The 14268-nt window shown below is 36.6% G+C and overlaps 1 protein-coding gene across 3 annotated transcripts in view; it reads left to right on the top strand.

The window, feature by feature from the left end:
• The window catches only part of CTNNA2 (catenin alpha 2), a 964097-nt gene that overhangs the window by 888281 nt on the left and 61548 nt on the right, over nucleotides 1-14268 (top strand). For all 3 annotated transcript variants that reach the window (XM_039238114.1, XM_039238113.1, XM_039238115.1), the window contains exons 13-14: nucleotides 1742-1855; nucleotides 9873-10054. In XM_039238114.1, coding sequence (XP_039094045.1) covers nucleotides 1742-1855; nucleotides 9873-10054 — 296 coding nt within the window. The remainder of the gene's footprint in view (nucleotides 1-1741; nucleotides 1856-9872; nucleotides 10055-14268) is intronic.

Below are 14268 nucleotides of genomic sequence, written 5' to 3'. Positions count from 1 at the left end.
AATAGAACTCCCCTATGACCCAGCAATAGCACTGCTAGGAATTTACCCAAGGGATACAGTATTGCTGATGCATAGGGGCACATGGACCCTAATTTTCATAGCAGCACTCTCAACAATAGCCAAAACATGGAAAGAGCCTAAGTGTCTATCAATTGATGAATGGATCAAGAAGATGTGGTTTATCTATATAGTGGAATACTACATGGCAATGAGAAAGAATGAATCTGGCCACGTGTAGCAACATGGATGAAACTTGAGGGTGTTATGCTGAGCAAAATAAGTCAGAGAAGGACAGCTACCATATGTTTGCACGTATAGGAGGATTAGGAGGAACTTAATGGAGGACCATGGGGGAGAAGAAGGGGAAAAATAGTTGGGGAGAGGGAGGGAGACAAACCATGAAAGACTCTTGAATGCTGAGAATGAACTGAGGGCTGATGGGAGTAGGAGAGAGGGGAAGGGGTGTGATGAGCCTGGAGGAGGACACTTGTTGGGATGAGCATTGGGTGTTGTATGGGACCCAATTTGACAATAAACTATGCAAGAAAAAAAATAGTATGAATTGGTATATTTAAAGTGCTTAGAGAAAATAAGCATTAGTATATGAAAAGTACTTAATGCATATTGTTTATTATGGTTATTAAAGATGGAGAGTATTTTTATTTCTGGGTTCATAGATTAATTCATATCTTTTTTTTTTGACATGGGACAAGATCTTCATGTAACTACTAACTTTTAAAGCCATCCCATAGCTGCAATTCTTATCTGATTTATAAGGTGAGAAAGTTAGACAGATGTGGGTATTTGTGTCTAAATTCTAATTCTGTTATTAACTGGGTTAGGGACATTGGACATGTTGTTTCTCGGAACCTTGGTGCTCTTATCTCTAAATAGAGAATGATCCTTATTTCACTGTGCTTAGTTTTAGCTAAATTGATACTATGTATGAAAGTTATTTAATGCTTTGTAGTTTTGTAGTAATTGGTAGCTTTACTTTTTAAAAAGGTAAATTGTGTTTGAATTGATTTCAAAATCCTGTTAAATCATAATGGTGAACATTTTTTAAAAGCCTCTTATATACTAGACACTCTACACAAAGAATATTACTTAATCTTCACAAAAATCATAGAGCAACTTTTATCAATACCAGTTCACAAGGGAGGAAACCAGAGTTAAGAGATTTTGCCAGTGGTAACACAGGGGTTCATATTCAGGCAGTTTTGAGCCTGGAATCTATAGCTGCAACCTGTATAGCATACAATTTAGTGACCACATCACATATTTCATCTGGACTAACCATTGGCTTGGAGAGGATTTCTTTTTGCTTATCAAGACTGAAAAAGACTGGAAATAGAGCAAAAAGGGCATTGTAGACCACTTATAGGTACAATTTCTGTTGGTGATGGTGATTTTCTATCTTAAAGTAGATTTCTATGGTTGGAAAAAACAAATATAATTTTTCTTAAAACTAGAAAGCATGATATAGAAAGAGTTAAATAGACTTTTGATACCTACAAGAGGAAGAAATAAAGTATATATATATTTAAAAGGTAAATTGGGGCAGCTAGATTTTTCTGACTCCATTTTAGCCAACCCTCCTCTGTAACCCCCTATGTGTAATTGCCTACAAGCTCTCTTTCCTGGGAGCTACTTAGCCTTGTCAGTCACAAAATATATGGGTGGGGTTGAAGGTTATAAATTTAGAATATGCTGATTCTTCTCTTTTCCTTTGTACCTTTAGACCCCAGAAGAACTAGAGGATGACTCTGACTTTGAGCAGGAGGATTATGATGTGCGCAGTCGGACAAGTGTTCAGACCGAGGACGACCAGCTCATTGCAGGGCAGAGTGCACGGGTGAGTGGATATCCAGGACTTGGGTTTCATGTGCTGGGGCTATTTATACCACATTGATTTAAGGGGATTTCTGACCAGACTCTTGGGATCCCAGAGATTTATAGCTCAGAAATCTGCCCTCTCACCTGTGGTTGTTTTTAGCAATTCATATTTTATCCAATGGAAATAACCACCAGTGCTTCTGATTCCTATTAACTCCATTTTCTCTCCATCACTTGAAACTTAGTGGTCACATCAGTGCAGACAGTTTTAGAGTAGAGTTGACTTTATTGGGTTGGGATCATGAATAAACAGTTCAACAGCTAAGGAACAGGAATGCTCAGATCTTGGATTGGCATAGACACCACAGTTCTGCTTGAGGTCACCAAGCTTATTAACACAAGAGGCAAGGACAAACGGAAAATAGAAAATGAAAGTTAACTATCACTTTGTTATGGGCTCCATACTCTGTTCCATGTTCTGGCCTAGGGTCTCTGGTGAATAAGACCACACCTTTGAAACTGGTTCAAGGCCATTAGAATAGAGAAATAACTTCCTCTCCCTCTCCCTGATACTTGCTTATGGCAAAGGTGGTAGCCCTAGATCTGTCTGCCATATGATAGAAAAAGGAATTATATAGACATACTAGAAATATGCCAGTTTAAGGCACGGAGCTGGAAGCAACAGAAAGATTATTGTTCTGGCGGCCATTTGAACACTCCTGAACACTCAATGACACTATCTACCAATAATAGTTTTTCTAAGAGGATTCTGACCAATCTTATTAACTGTATCTCCTTGAGGGCAAATGTGGGTGGTCAAGGCAAGTTTCAAGAGATTAAATCTCTGGAGATTATATAAGGGGGTTAGATTTTCCTCCTTTATTTTTTAAAACAATTTTAGAAATGTTTATTTATTTTTGACATAGAAAGAGAATGAGTGAGAGAGGGGCAGAGAGAGGGAGGCACAGAGTCTGAAGCAGGCTCCAGGCTCTGAGCTGTCAGCACAGAGCCCAATGTAAGGCTTGAACTCACCAACAGTGAGATTGTGACCTGAGCTGAAGTCAGACACTTAACCAATTGAGCCACCCAGCTGCCCTGATTAACCTCCCTTTAAATACTCAGTTTTTATAGGGTAAAACAATCTCACTCAATAGATTGAGTCCTTACTATATTCTAATTAGAATATTTTAATTCTCTGTTAAGTTTTACTTCAGGGAAAATAATATATAGGAAGCCTGAGTTTGTATAGGAAGCATGAGTTTGAGTAATTTAGGACAGAGATCAGGAAACCCCAGAAAGCTCAAATTGGTTTAGGAATTGTGAAAGGAGGGTAGACAGAGGTTAAAATAAACAGGATTCAAAGAAGACTAAGCCTTATGTTGAGTCAAGAAAATCTTTGTACTTATAACCCGATTTCTCTTTCATGCTTTGTGCCCTGATAGTCTCATCCAACAATGAAGTGATTCATAAATTTATATAGATGGACATTGACAGGGGAAATATAAAGGTAAAAACCAGAATATTAAGGATGCACTGGCTTTGGTTCAGACAGACTTGGTTTTGAATTGTAAAAAGTGGAGTGAGGACCAGCCTCCATTACATGTTGCTTAATTTCTGAGCTTCAGTCCTATTGTCTGTAAAATGTGAATAATAGACTTATTTGATAAAATTCTTTTGAGATTTAATTACTTAATATTTGTAAAATAATAAACACAATGAACTTAATACCTGATATATATTAAGTGCTCAATAAAGGATGACTGAAAATTGTCATCCTTTGGAAGAGAAATCATTAGATATCACAGATTAGTGATAGTAGAAAAGTACACAAAAGAATATGAAGCCCCCTACTTGGCAAATCTTTTGTGGACTGTAATCCCTCTCCCTCCCCCTACTCCTACCAATGTTGAAAATTGATAAATTTGTTAAGCTGGGAGGCTTTTGAGCCTGTTTTAGAATAACACTAAATCACTTGATCCAGCAGGTCAATATCTCTTTGGAATTAAATAAAACCAGGATTTTTGTGTCCATGATAAAGGGAAAATTTGAATAATTCATCAAACATTAATCAATTCAGAGTCAGTTTGATTGACTAAATGCAACTCAGTATTGATACAGCCCGGTGTCTTGTCCCAAAGACCAAGGCATATTGTATAACCCTTATGGTACTTGATAATCACCATCTTGTCAAAATGGCATGATTAGTCCCATTTTTTACAAGAATGTAGTCCCATTGTACTTCCATTTCATTCATCTTACATTAGATATCAAGTCAATTCAGATGGGTGAAAACAGAAGTCAGATGGCACCTGTCTATATCATCTATTATTTTTTTCACCCAATAGGGGAAAGACAATAGTGTTTTTTTTAAAGGTTTTTCTGCATGAATTATGAACATGGTACAGGATAGTAAGAACAAAGTACTCCTACAATCCAGTACTTGGTGGTTTGTCTTTGAGATCCATCATGTAGTCTGTGTGATTAACTTGCAGCAGACAGCATTAGTTATTGAGTCAGCCTATTTTTGTCTGTAATTATATGATGACAAATCAGAGACCTAGAATTATGGCTGTAAGTTGGAAATAAGAGGGTGCATTGAATTGCTGAGATGACAGATGGTCGAACTTTTGACCAGAGAAGTGTGTTAACTTGGTCAAAATTGTGAAGGAGACAAAAGTTGTCTTTGACAGAGGTAGTTGCCCTTTGCAGCAGCCAGTCCTTCCCTGTTAACGGCCTAATTTGTTCTCATTCAGATAAATTCTTCCTCTCTAAAAGGGTAAATTAATCTATAAGGAGGTTAAGGTAGGAGAAAAGCTTTTAGTACCTACTCCAACATTGCTCCCAAATTCTGAAATTAGATAGTTTATTTCCTTTTTGTGTCTCTATCTGTTGCTTCTCCACAGTGTTTTCTGAGAGAAGGAGAGGCAGAGAATTATCATGCCCTGCTAAAATGTAGGAGTAATCAGATCCTATGATCCTAGACATGATATCTTAAAAACTGCTTCTTCACAGGTTGATGTAGTTAAAATTGGTCATCGACAACTTTTAGACACTTAACTTTGGTGGTGGAATATATAATTTGGAGTCATACAGACCTGATTTTAAATATGATCTTGACCAAGCTGTGAGTCTTTGGGCAACTTTCTTAACCTCTCTAGGCTTTATCTCTTTTTCCTTCTTCCCCCGCCCCCACCTCATGACATCATTAGAACTGCTTGATAAAATTTGTATCATAAGATGTGTCACATAATGTGAAGCTGATAAAGATGATGATGATGATGATGATGATGCTTATAGCATAAAGAAATTCTTCATTACAAGGCTGGACAAGTGATTTAACCGAAAAGAGCTTGGACAATTTAGGAAATCATGAAAGTTTTTACTTAAGTTAATGGGATAATTACCTCAATTTTCCTATTTATTTCAGGGCCTGAGACTGGTAAAAGTCAAAGGACCCACTCTTCAACTACTTATATTTATTATTCTGCTTTAAAACCAAGTGAGCAGAAATGGACACATTGAGTTTTAGCCCTTTTAATCATTTATTTATAAATACGTACTAGAACCCTAAATGTTAGAGTCTTGTTCTGGTTTAAGGAACTAACACTTGTCAGTTTGGAGGCCCATAGACTTCAAAAGTAATTTTTTTGTCTTTGAGATTGGAAAAATAATCGTATCTAAAGCTCCTGAGATTTAGATTGAAAAAAAATTCTGGCCAGAGTGATTTGCACTTTGGTTTAATAAGTAGAGTTTATAACTTCAATCACACACAAAAAAGGTCTGTTCTTCAGAAGAAAAGTTGGGAGCCAGGGATTAGAAAGCAGGAAGTTTTGTGGATTCAAGTCTCTGATGCCACAACTTGGGGCCCTCCATAAGCCAGTGTGGAGTTGTGCTTGGCTACTTTGCATAGAACCTGCAGAAACTCTGAGACCATCCCAGGTGATCACATTATAGAAACAGAAAGCTGATTCGTTCCCTTTCCTCGTAGCCATGAAATCATTTTTCTCATGTTACCTTAGTTTGAGGGGATGAATAATTGCATGTTATATATTTGTATTCAGCCTGATTTCATTGTAGTCATCCTTTTTTTTTCCTAGCTAGAATGACTTTAATATGTTAACATTTCAAAGTGCTGAGTTACATTGATAAGACCTAATTAAAACTCATGTGTTGAATTTTAATTTGATTAACTTGCAAATTTTGCAGTTTGTGATCTACTGTTTATAGATAACCTTTTTTTAAAATTCCAGTTTCAGAAAAGGTCAATTATGAATTTTTGAAAGCCAGGAGCATTTTAAGAATATTTAGGAAAAGACTTTGGCTCATTGATAGCTACATGAGCAGAAGCAAATGTAATGATACTTGCACCCAAGTCACACACCATTAAGTGCATTATGTGGGTTTAGCAACCCGAGTCAAGATAACATCTTCTTTTGCAAATCTGCTTTGAAGGAGCCTTTTTTTTTTTTCCTTCAGAATTGTGCCCTTAGAAGATGTTTATCAGTTCTCGTAACTTCTCTTGAACTATGTTGATGCAGTGGGTGGAAAAATGGTTTCACAGTCAATCAGAAGATATTTATTGAACTTCTACTGTGCAGGATGCTGAGGCCTCTACCCTAAGGAAGCTCAGAGAGAAGTCAGAAGTAGGTAATCAATAGGAATTAGATACTAGAACAAACAGTTAATACTAAAATCCTAAGTTATACAATTGAAGTTCATGCGATAGAGTTGAAAGAAAAGTGTACATCCTTCAATGCATAAATTAACCCTTTTGAGACAATGAAAGTGTCATTGCTTTCCATCTGGGTATTGAATATAGAGTCTGGAGGGGCACCTGGGTGGCTTAGTTGGTTAAGCGTCCGACTTTCGCTTAGGTCATGATCTCGCGGTTTGTGGGTTTGAGCCCCGCATCGGGCTCTGTGCTGACTACCAGCTCAGAGCCTGGAGCCTGTTTCAGTCTGTGACTCCCTCTCTCTCTGACCCTCCCCTTCTCACGCTGTCTCTCTCTCTCCTAGAAATAAATAAAACATTAAAAAAAATAAAATCTTTGAATATAGAGTCTGGAGATCTGGTGGGTAAGTTTTACAGATTCTTCTACAGAAAAGCAGCTAATGGATGATTTACATGATGCTGGTTAGGACTTCTGAGGTCGAAGTAAAACATGAATATCAGTTTTGTATGAGGGTGAAAAATTATTCTAGAAGAGATCAGATCATCAGACAGGGATGCTTCAGGAAAAAAGTGCATATTTAACTTCTGCAAATCCAGACCTATCTCTGCCTTGTTATTAGTACAGTATTTCATATTTGAATTTATAATCAACTCTTTGGTATATTAACCACCTTTTCTGATAGTTTTTAAAGTGCTTTAAAATATTTTTCAAAAATACAGTGTTTGGAATATTTTAACCATATGGTATTTATACCAGTCTGACTTTTTAAATATGGCTTGTAATTTGTGTATATGCACATGCACACTTGCATACGTATACAGACACTCACATGCTGGTTATATAAAGTCACACATGTCCATGCATGGAAGTTAGTAAACATGGCTGTGTATTACTAAGATGTATCTCTTCAGCTGCTAATCTGAGGGTGCCTTTATGTAAATCAGACAAAGACATACCTTACTCTGGCAGATAAAGCCTCATCTCTAGGTTGTTCATCCTAGTGAACAATGCTTGTGATTTCAGCAATACTTGCCCCACTGGAATGGGAATATTGTGTAGTGTCTAACCTGTATGGTGTGCACAGTGATCCACCTGTGCACAGTAGTGAAGCATGGTGTTAATGGACCTGGGTTTGAATCCTATATATACAGCTTATTAGTTGTATAATATTGAGAATTTAATTTCTCTGGGTCTTAGTGTCATCATTAACAGAATAGGAGTAATAATAGTATTAATCTGGTAGAATGATTAAATTAGGAGGGGTTTTTTTTGTTTTTTGGGTTTTTTTTTTTTTTTCCATACAAAAGCCTCTTAGCACAGTACCTGGCATACATTTCTGTACTCAAGGAATCATGTCAATCTTCTATTTATAGCCACATAGACTCTGGGCCCATCCCTTCTCTTTCATGGCAACTAAGTAATGAGCTTAAAGGGTAGCTAGAAAGGAAAACTAATATAGGCATGATTGTAATATATTAACAATAATCCCATAGATACTTTCATTTGGTTTTTTGGACAAAACACAACACCTTTGTTATTTCATTTGCTGTCCACCGTAATACTCGAAGGTAATTTTTTACTGTTCTTAGATCTGAAGAAGTTAAGGATATGATCCAAGAGCAATTAGGTCTTAACCTAAGTCACTGACAGAGCCCATTGAACCCAGTTTTTCTGAGCTCATGTCCATTGATAATTTTATTAGAAATCAACAACCTTTCTTCCCAACAGTTCGTTTATATTGGGAGGAACTTTAAAATTTAGGAAGCAGAGTTTTCTTGTATATGTGATTTTTACTTGTCCTTTGCAAAAGTTTTAAGTTCCCCAAATCATGCTCTCATTGGTGAACACACATATCCCAGAACCAGAGGGTTACTAGTACTGTCATACTTATCCACATGCTCCTTTCTATGAAACAGGTTGCACATGGTTCTATGAAGATGCAATGAGATGATTCCAGACATTGCATCCAGGGCTTGCTACATACATGGTGTTTACCAAATACAGTTGACTGGCTTTATTTGTGGTACTTATATTCTATAAAGTCACCATGAACACTTAATTAGAAACTGTGGAGTCATGGCTTCTAGAGGAAATAAAGTGTTAGGTTCCTCAAAACTCCTACTCTCAACATTTTATTTCAACCAATCAATAAAGAATCTTGTTTAATGAATGCTTCCTTTCAGACGCTTTATAGTTTTGATTCATTATCATGGAACTCATGGCCAAGAACACTATAGTTCATGCCTGAATGAAGCTTGTCTAATACATGTATGTTTCTCCATAAGGCACATCGCAGCCTTTCTGTGCTTTGGGACACTAGAGAGCATTTGAGCACTATGATTGGGGGCTATGTTAGACAGCAAAATTACCAATAAAAAGTACAAATATGTGGAAAATATGGCACCAAATAGACCACAGAAGGGACCCCTTGTTCAGTGCTGAAACAAAGACAGAGAATTTCTTGTTCAACCATATCTGTGAATAGGCCTGTCAGGTGAATCCAATTTTTTGCAACTGTCTGCATGTCTGTGAATGACCAAAAAGCACCACAAGTATTGATTTTGGGTTGCCAATAAATTTTAGAGAATAGAAAAATTTGGAAAGAAAGATTCTGTGAATAATGAAGATCAGCTGTAGTTCTTGCTTTTCTACATTTCCTTACCAAGCAACTTTTGAAAGCTGATCTTTACTTCCTAAACCTATATTTTATCCCATCATAACTTCTATGTACTAATAGGCTCTGCAGGGAGCCATGGTTATCTCAGAATTTCCATAGGGGGATGGAAGAGGGCTGGGAACAGGTATGCCATTCCTGAAATGCCTTGGGTTAGGGGATTGTTTGGTATCTAATAATGTATTCCTTCATTAACACTCATGGAAAGTCTCTCCACCCCACTTAGATGCTCAGTGAATTATTTAAAATTCTTCTCCTTTCCAGTGACAGAAAGCCTTCTTTTTTCCTTTTTCTTTTCTTCTCTGAACAGATTTCAGTGTTGAAAGAGGTGCATTCTTTCATCTGGTAAAAGTTTTCTGAGACCAAATATAAAAATTGACAGGAATAGATTCTTTTGAACAAACATATGTCATCAAAGCAACACAGAAGTTCTGTTACTGTCAATGTGCACGTACCTTTTGGATCTCTCTATTTTTGTGTGTGTATAGGAATATGGATGGGGATTTTGGGGACGTTATCACTCTCTGCTTTTGCTTTCCTGGGGATGGAGAAAACATACTTTTCTGGAATGGTGGGGTAGCCTATAAACCTCATCAGTATCAGGCTCTGCCATTAACTTAAGGCAGAGTCAACCTACTGTCTGTATTTACTTTGTCATCATTAGTCACACTTTTTCTGTAACCCACACAGGCCATCATGGCACAACTACCGCAGGAGGAGAAGGCAAAAATAGCTGAGCAGGTGGAGATATTCCACCAAGAGAAAAGCAAGCTGGATGCCGAAGTGGCCAAATGGGATGACAGCGGCAATGATATAATTGTGCTGGCCAAGCAGATGTGTATGATCATGATGGAAATGACAGACTTCACAAGGTGAGGCCCAGAGACAGGAAGATGATTTTCTCATTACACCCAGAAGGGTAACAGTGTACATTAGCATGTGAGAGCCTGCTGAAAAATTAAAATACTACATCAAAGCAAGGTAGTGGTATTATAAAATTTACATGTGTAAGTCAAAGTGATGTGGACCTAATTCTTAGCAGATAGTCAAGGAGGACAGATTCATTTTTGTGATTATCATTGTTTTAATTATCTATCCTAAGTCAGTCATAAAATCTAACCCTTGGGAGTTGAGTGATTCATTTTTGTTCTATGCTGTTTTGCAATGTATTTAAATACTGTGTTGAAGATAAGATGATTTGTTTATATTCCTTTTGAAACAAAAAGTACATCTATACATATGTGTGGGAATATATACATGTAATATGTTGAATGCTAAGTCATGATCAAGCATTAAGCTCAGCTCATGTTTTACCCCTACGTATAAGAATCAGTTTCAACAGACTGATTCCATAATTTTGAAAGGGAAATTAAAAATTGTATAAGTTTTATTCCCTTTTGCTCTAAGCAGTGCTTTTAATAAATCAAAAGACCAGTCAGAATTTTGTCAGGAGGCTTTTCTTCACCGGGGTCATTGCTGTTTCTGCCACTGCAATTTTAATCTCCTCTTTAAAGGGAGGTGACATTTCTGCCCTTCCTACTACACAAAGGGCAAATCAAGGGAGAGCAAAGCTCAAAGAAAAAAATCCCTGGATTTTGAAGCTGAATACAGGTGATTTGGGACCAGCTTCTTCCTGTCTTGGTTTATTTGCAAATTGGGGAAATAATGCTTTTCTTACAAACTTCGTAGGGAGAGTTTTAAAATCCAAAGAGGTAAAGCAGTTGTAAATTATGCTGCTATACAACAGTAAGCTATCACTTTATTATAATTTTTTTCCATGGGAAATGCAAATACATGAGCAGAGATATTTTAATGATTGAACATGGTATTTGTTGGTAAAACTATGTAAGATATATGGAAATGCCAAAACATCACCTTATGGGTGACAATATTTTTAATGATTATTGAAATTATAAACAATTATTTAATTATTTAATAAAAATAGCTTCTAATAGGAGAAGGCTACACTTGATTTGACATAATAAAATATGGAATATCTCTGCCTCATCCCCCTTACCCTTTGCCTCTGGCCAATATATACTAGTGACATTGCCTGGGCCTTTCTCTAAATATTTTTAAATTGTTTTTGACTTCAGTGGAATTACTTTAGTGTTAGGAGGGTGACCTTTGAGACTTCTAAATGTCATTGTATTCATTAGAAGCTCAAATTTGTACATTTGGTTAGTCTTTGTTGGCTTCACAGATTTATTTAACACACAAAAAATAACAGTAGGAAGAAACAGTCTGAGCCACTACTTAAGCTATACTTCATATGGAAGTATGAATTTACTACAAATCAGACTATTCTGGCAGCCTCAGTCACTGCTTTCCTAGGCCTGTGATGACTTAATTTGCTTGCTTTCAACATTGTATTAGTATTTTATCTGATGGATATTATGCAATCCGTTAATAATATCACATGTAAAAATAATCTTATTAGTTCAAAGTGAATAATGAATCTAGTCAAATTGCTAGTTTAGATCAGAAGAACATTTTATAATGCTCTAGATTATATATAACTGTGGTCAAGGAAGAGAGATATGTTTGAGGGGCTCCTATTAGATGATGTTAAATAAAACAGACTTTCTATTAGTCAAAGTATAGTTTTAAAAGTAAAAAAAAGGTCACTTCAATTTCCTAGAGATTTCATATAATCATTTTATGCTTATTTGAGTAATGAAATGTCTAGGATGCCACTGATTATCATTTTTCCTACCGTCTGATGAGTAGTTTAATGCTTCTTTGTGAGGGCAAAGGGAGGAGCCTGGTAATTAATGTCCAGAGAAACAGACGAGGGAGTGAATTGGCAATAGAACACAAGAATGTGAGTATTTGTCGCTGTCTCCATCTGCAGAGCCTGTTTAGCAAAGACGAGGCTGACTTAAGCCATTTTTTGATGGACTCTCACCTCAGTTTCTACACTTAACCATATGCATTATCATTATTATTGTTGCCCTAACATTTTCCACTTCAGGAAGAAATAATTTCAGCTGTTGACCTGTAAAGAGCCCTGTGTACTATATTCTCTAAAGGAAAGAAGATAGCTGGTTAGGAATTTAAACTTGATTCTTCTCAAATCATATGTTTAAATGGCATCTGGGGGAAAATACCCTTGCATTTATTATCATGTTATTTTTTATCAGTAGCTAACATTAATTTGATTCAGTCACCTCAATGATATACAGTTCATTATTATTAAAATTGGAGAGGTTCTGCCTCATTATTTGTGAAATAACTTCTTCATGGTGGATAAAACTAATTATGTCTCATGTCTTTTTTCTGTTCAGTTCTTGACTTCTATTTCATGGGCAGTGGCAGAAGCACTGTCCTGCAGAGGGTGAATCCATATTTCTGATGTCATTGTCAGTAAGAAATAGCATGTACCAGTCTTGTGTCTCAATAACATAAGGTGTGCAGATGGCAGCAGCTCAGAAAAGAAACCCAAGTTTAATTGTATAGCAAGGAACAAAGCTGTCTTTTGAGACCAACTGTAACGTCTGATCTGTAAGGAAAAGGATTTAGATGAAGAAAAGGAACTTTCAGGGTACAGTCAACTGTAAAATACTGAGCACTGGGCTCAGAAAACATGTAATCACCCCATTTTCCCCAAACTTCATTTCTGCTTTAATGCAGACACTCAGCACCTCAGTCTAGGTATCGCTTGACTAGATTTTTGATTCCATCCCTTGAGTCTTTTCTGTCCATTCCATGTCACATCTAGCCATTAGAAGGCAACTGTCTTCCTCCCTTTACATCAACACTCTCATTAGCTCTTCTATTCATAGAAAAAAATACAAGTACTGAGGTTGCTATACATTGCCTACCTTTTAAAAACTTTTTTATTGAAATATAGTTGACACATGATACTTTATTAAGTTCAAGTGTACAACATGGTGATTTGACAATTCTGTATTTATCCTATGTGCATCACAAGTGTAGCTACCATCTATTGTCATACAATGCTGTTACAGTACAACTGACTATATTCCCTATGCTCGGACTTTCATCCCCATGATTTATTTATTCCATAACTAGAAACCCATGTTTCCCACTCCCCTTCACCCATTTTACCAGTACCTCCATCTCACCTCCCTTCTAGCAACCATCACTTTATTCTCTATGTCTGTGATTATTTTGTTAAGTGTGTGTGTGTGTGTATCACATATTCTTTATCCATTCATCTTTTGATGGATGCTTGGGTTGCTTCCATATCATGGCTGTTACAAATAGTGTTGCAGTAAACATAGGAATGCATATACCATTCTGAATTACTATTTTCATTTTCTTTGGGTAAATACCCAGTAGGAAAATTACAGGACCATAGGGTATGTCTATTTGTGATTTTTAAAGAAATATCCATACTGTTTTCTGTAGTGGCTATACCAATTTACATTCCCACCAACAGCACACAAAGGTTCCTTTTTTCCACATCAAAGCCAACACTTTTTATTTCTAGTCTTTCTGATTCAAGTCATTCTGATAGGTGTTGGGTTATATCTCATTGTGGTTTGGGTTTCCATTACTCTGAATATTACTGATAGGGAACATTTTTTCATGTCTCTGTTGGCCATTTGTACATCTTTAAAAAATTGGGGCTCCTGGGTGGCTCAGTTCGTTAAGCATCTGACTTCAGCTCAGGTCATGATCTCTTAGTTCATGAGTTCAAGTCCACATTGGGCTATGTACTAAAAGCTCAAAACCTGGAGCATGCTTCAGATTCTTTGTCTCTCTTCCTCTCTGCCCTCACCCACTTGTACTCTGTCTCTCTAAAAATAAACATTTTTTTAAAAAGTCCTCTACCCATTTTTTATTTGGACTGTTTGGTTTTTTTAGTGTTTAAGTTGTATGAGTTCTTTATATATTTTGGATATTAACCCCTTACTGGATGTATCATTTGCAAATATCTTCTCCTATTCAGTAGGGTTTTTTTGATTGTTTGATAGTTTCCTTCACTGTACAGAGGATTTTTTTTTTAAGTTTATTTGTTTTGAGAGAAAGAGAGAGAGAGGGGGTCAGGGAGGGGCAGAGAGAAAGAGACAGAACCTCAAGCAGGCTCCTCACCATCAGCACAGAGCCTGGTACTGGG

This window comes from Hyaena hyaena, unplaced genomic scaffold (assembly GCF_003009895.1).
Source record: "Hyaena hyaena isolate Hyena2069 unplaced genomic scaffold, ASM300989v1 scaffold_136, whole genome shotgun sequence".
Taxonomy (NCBI): domain Eukaryota; kingdom Metazoa; phylum Chordata; class Mammalia; order Carnivora; family Hyaenidae; genus Hyaena; species Hyaena hyaena.
This window is presented reverse-complemented; position numbering and strand designations above follow the sequence as displayed.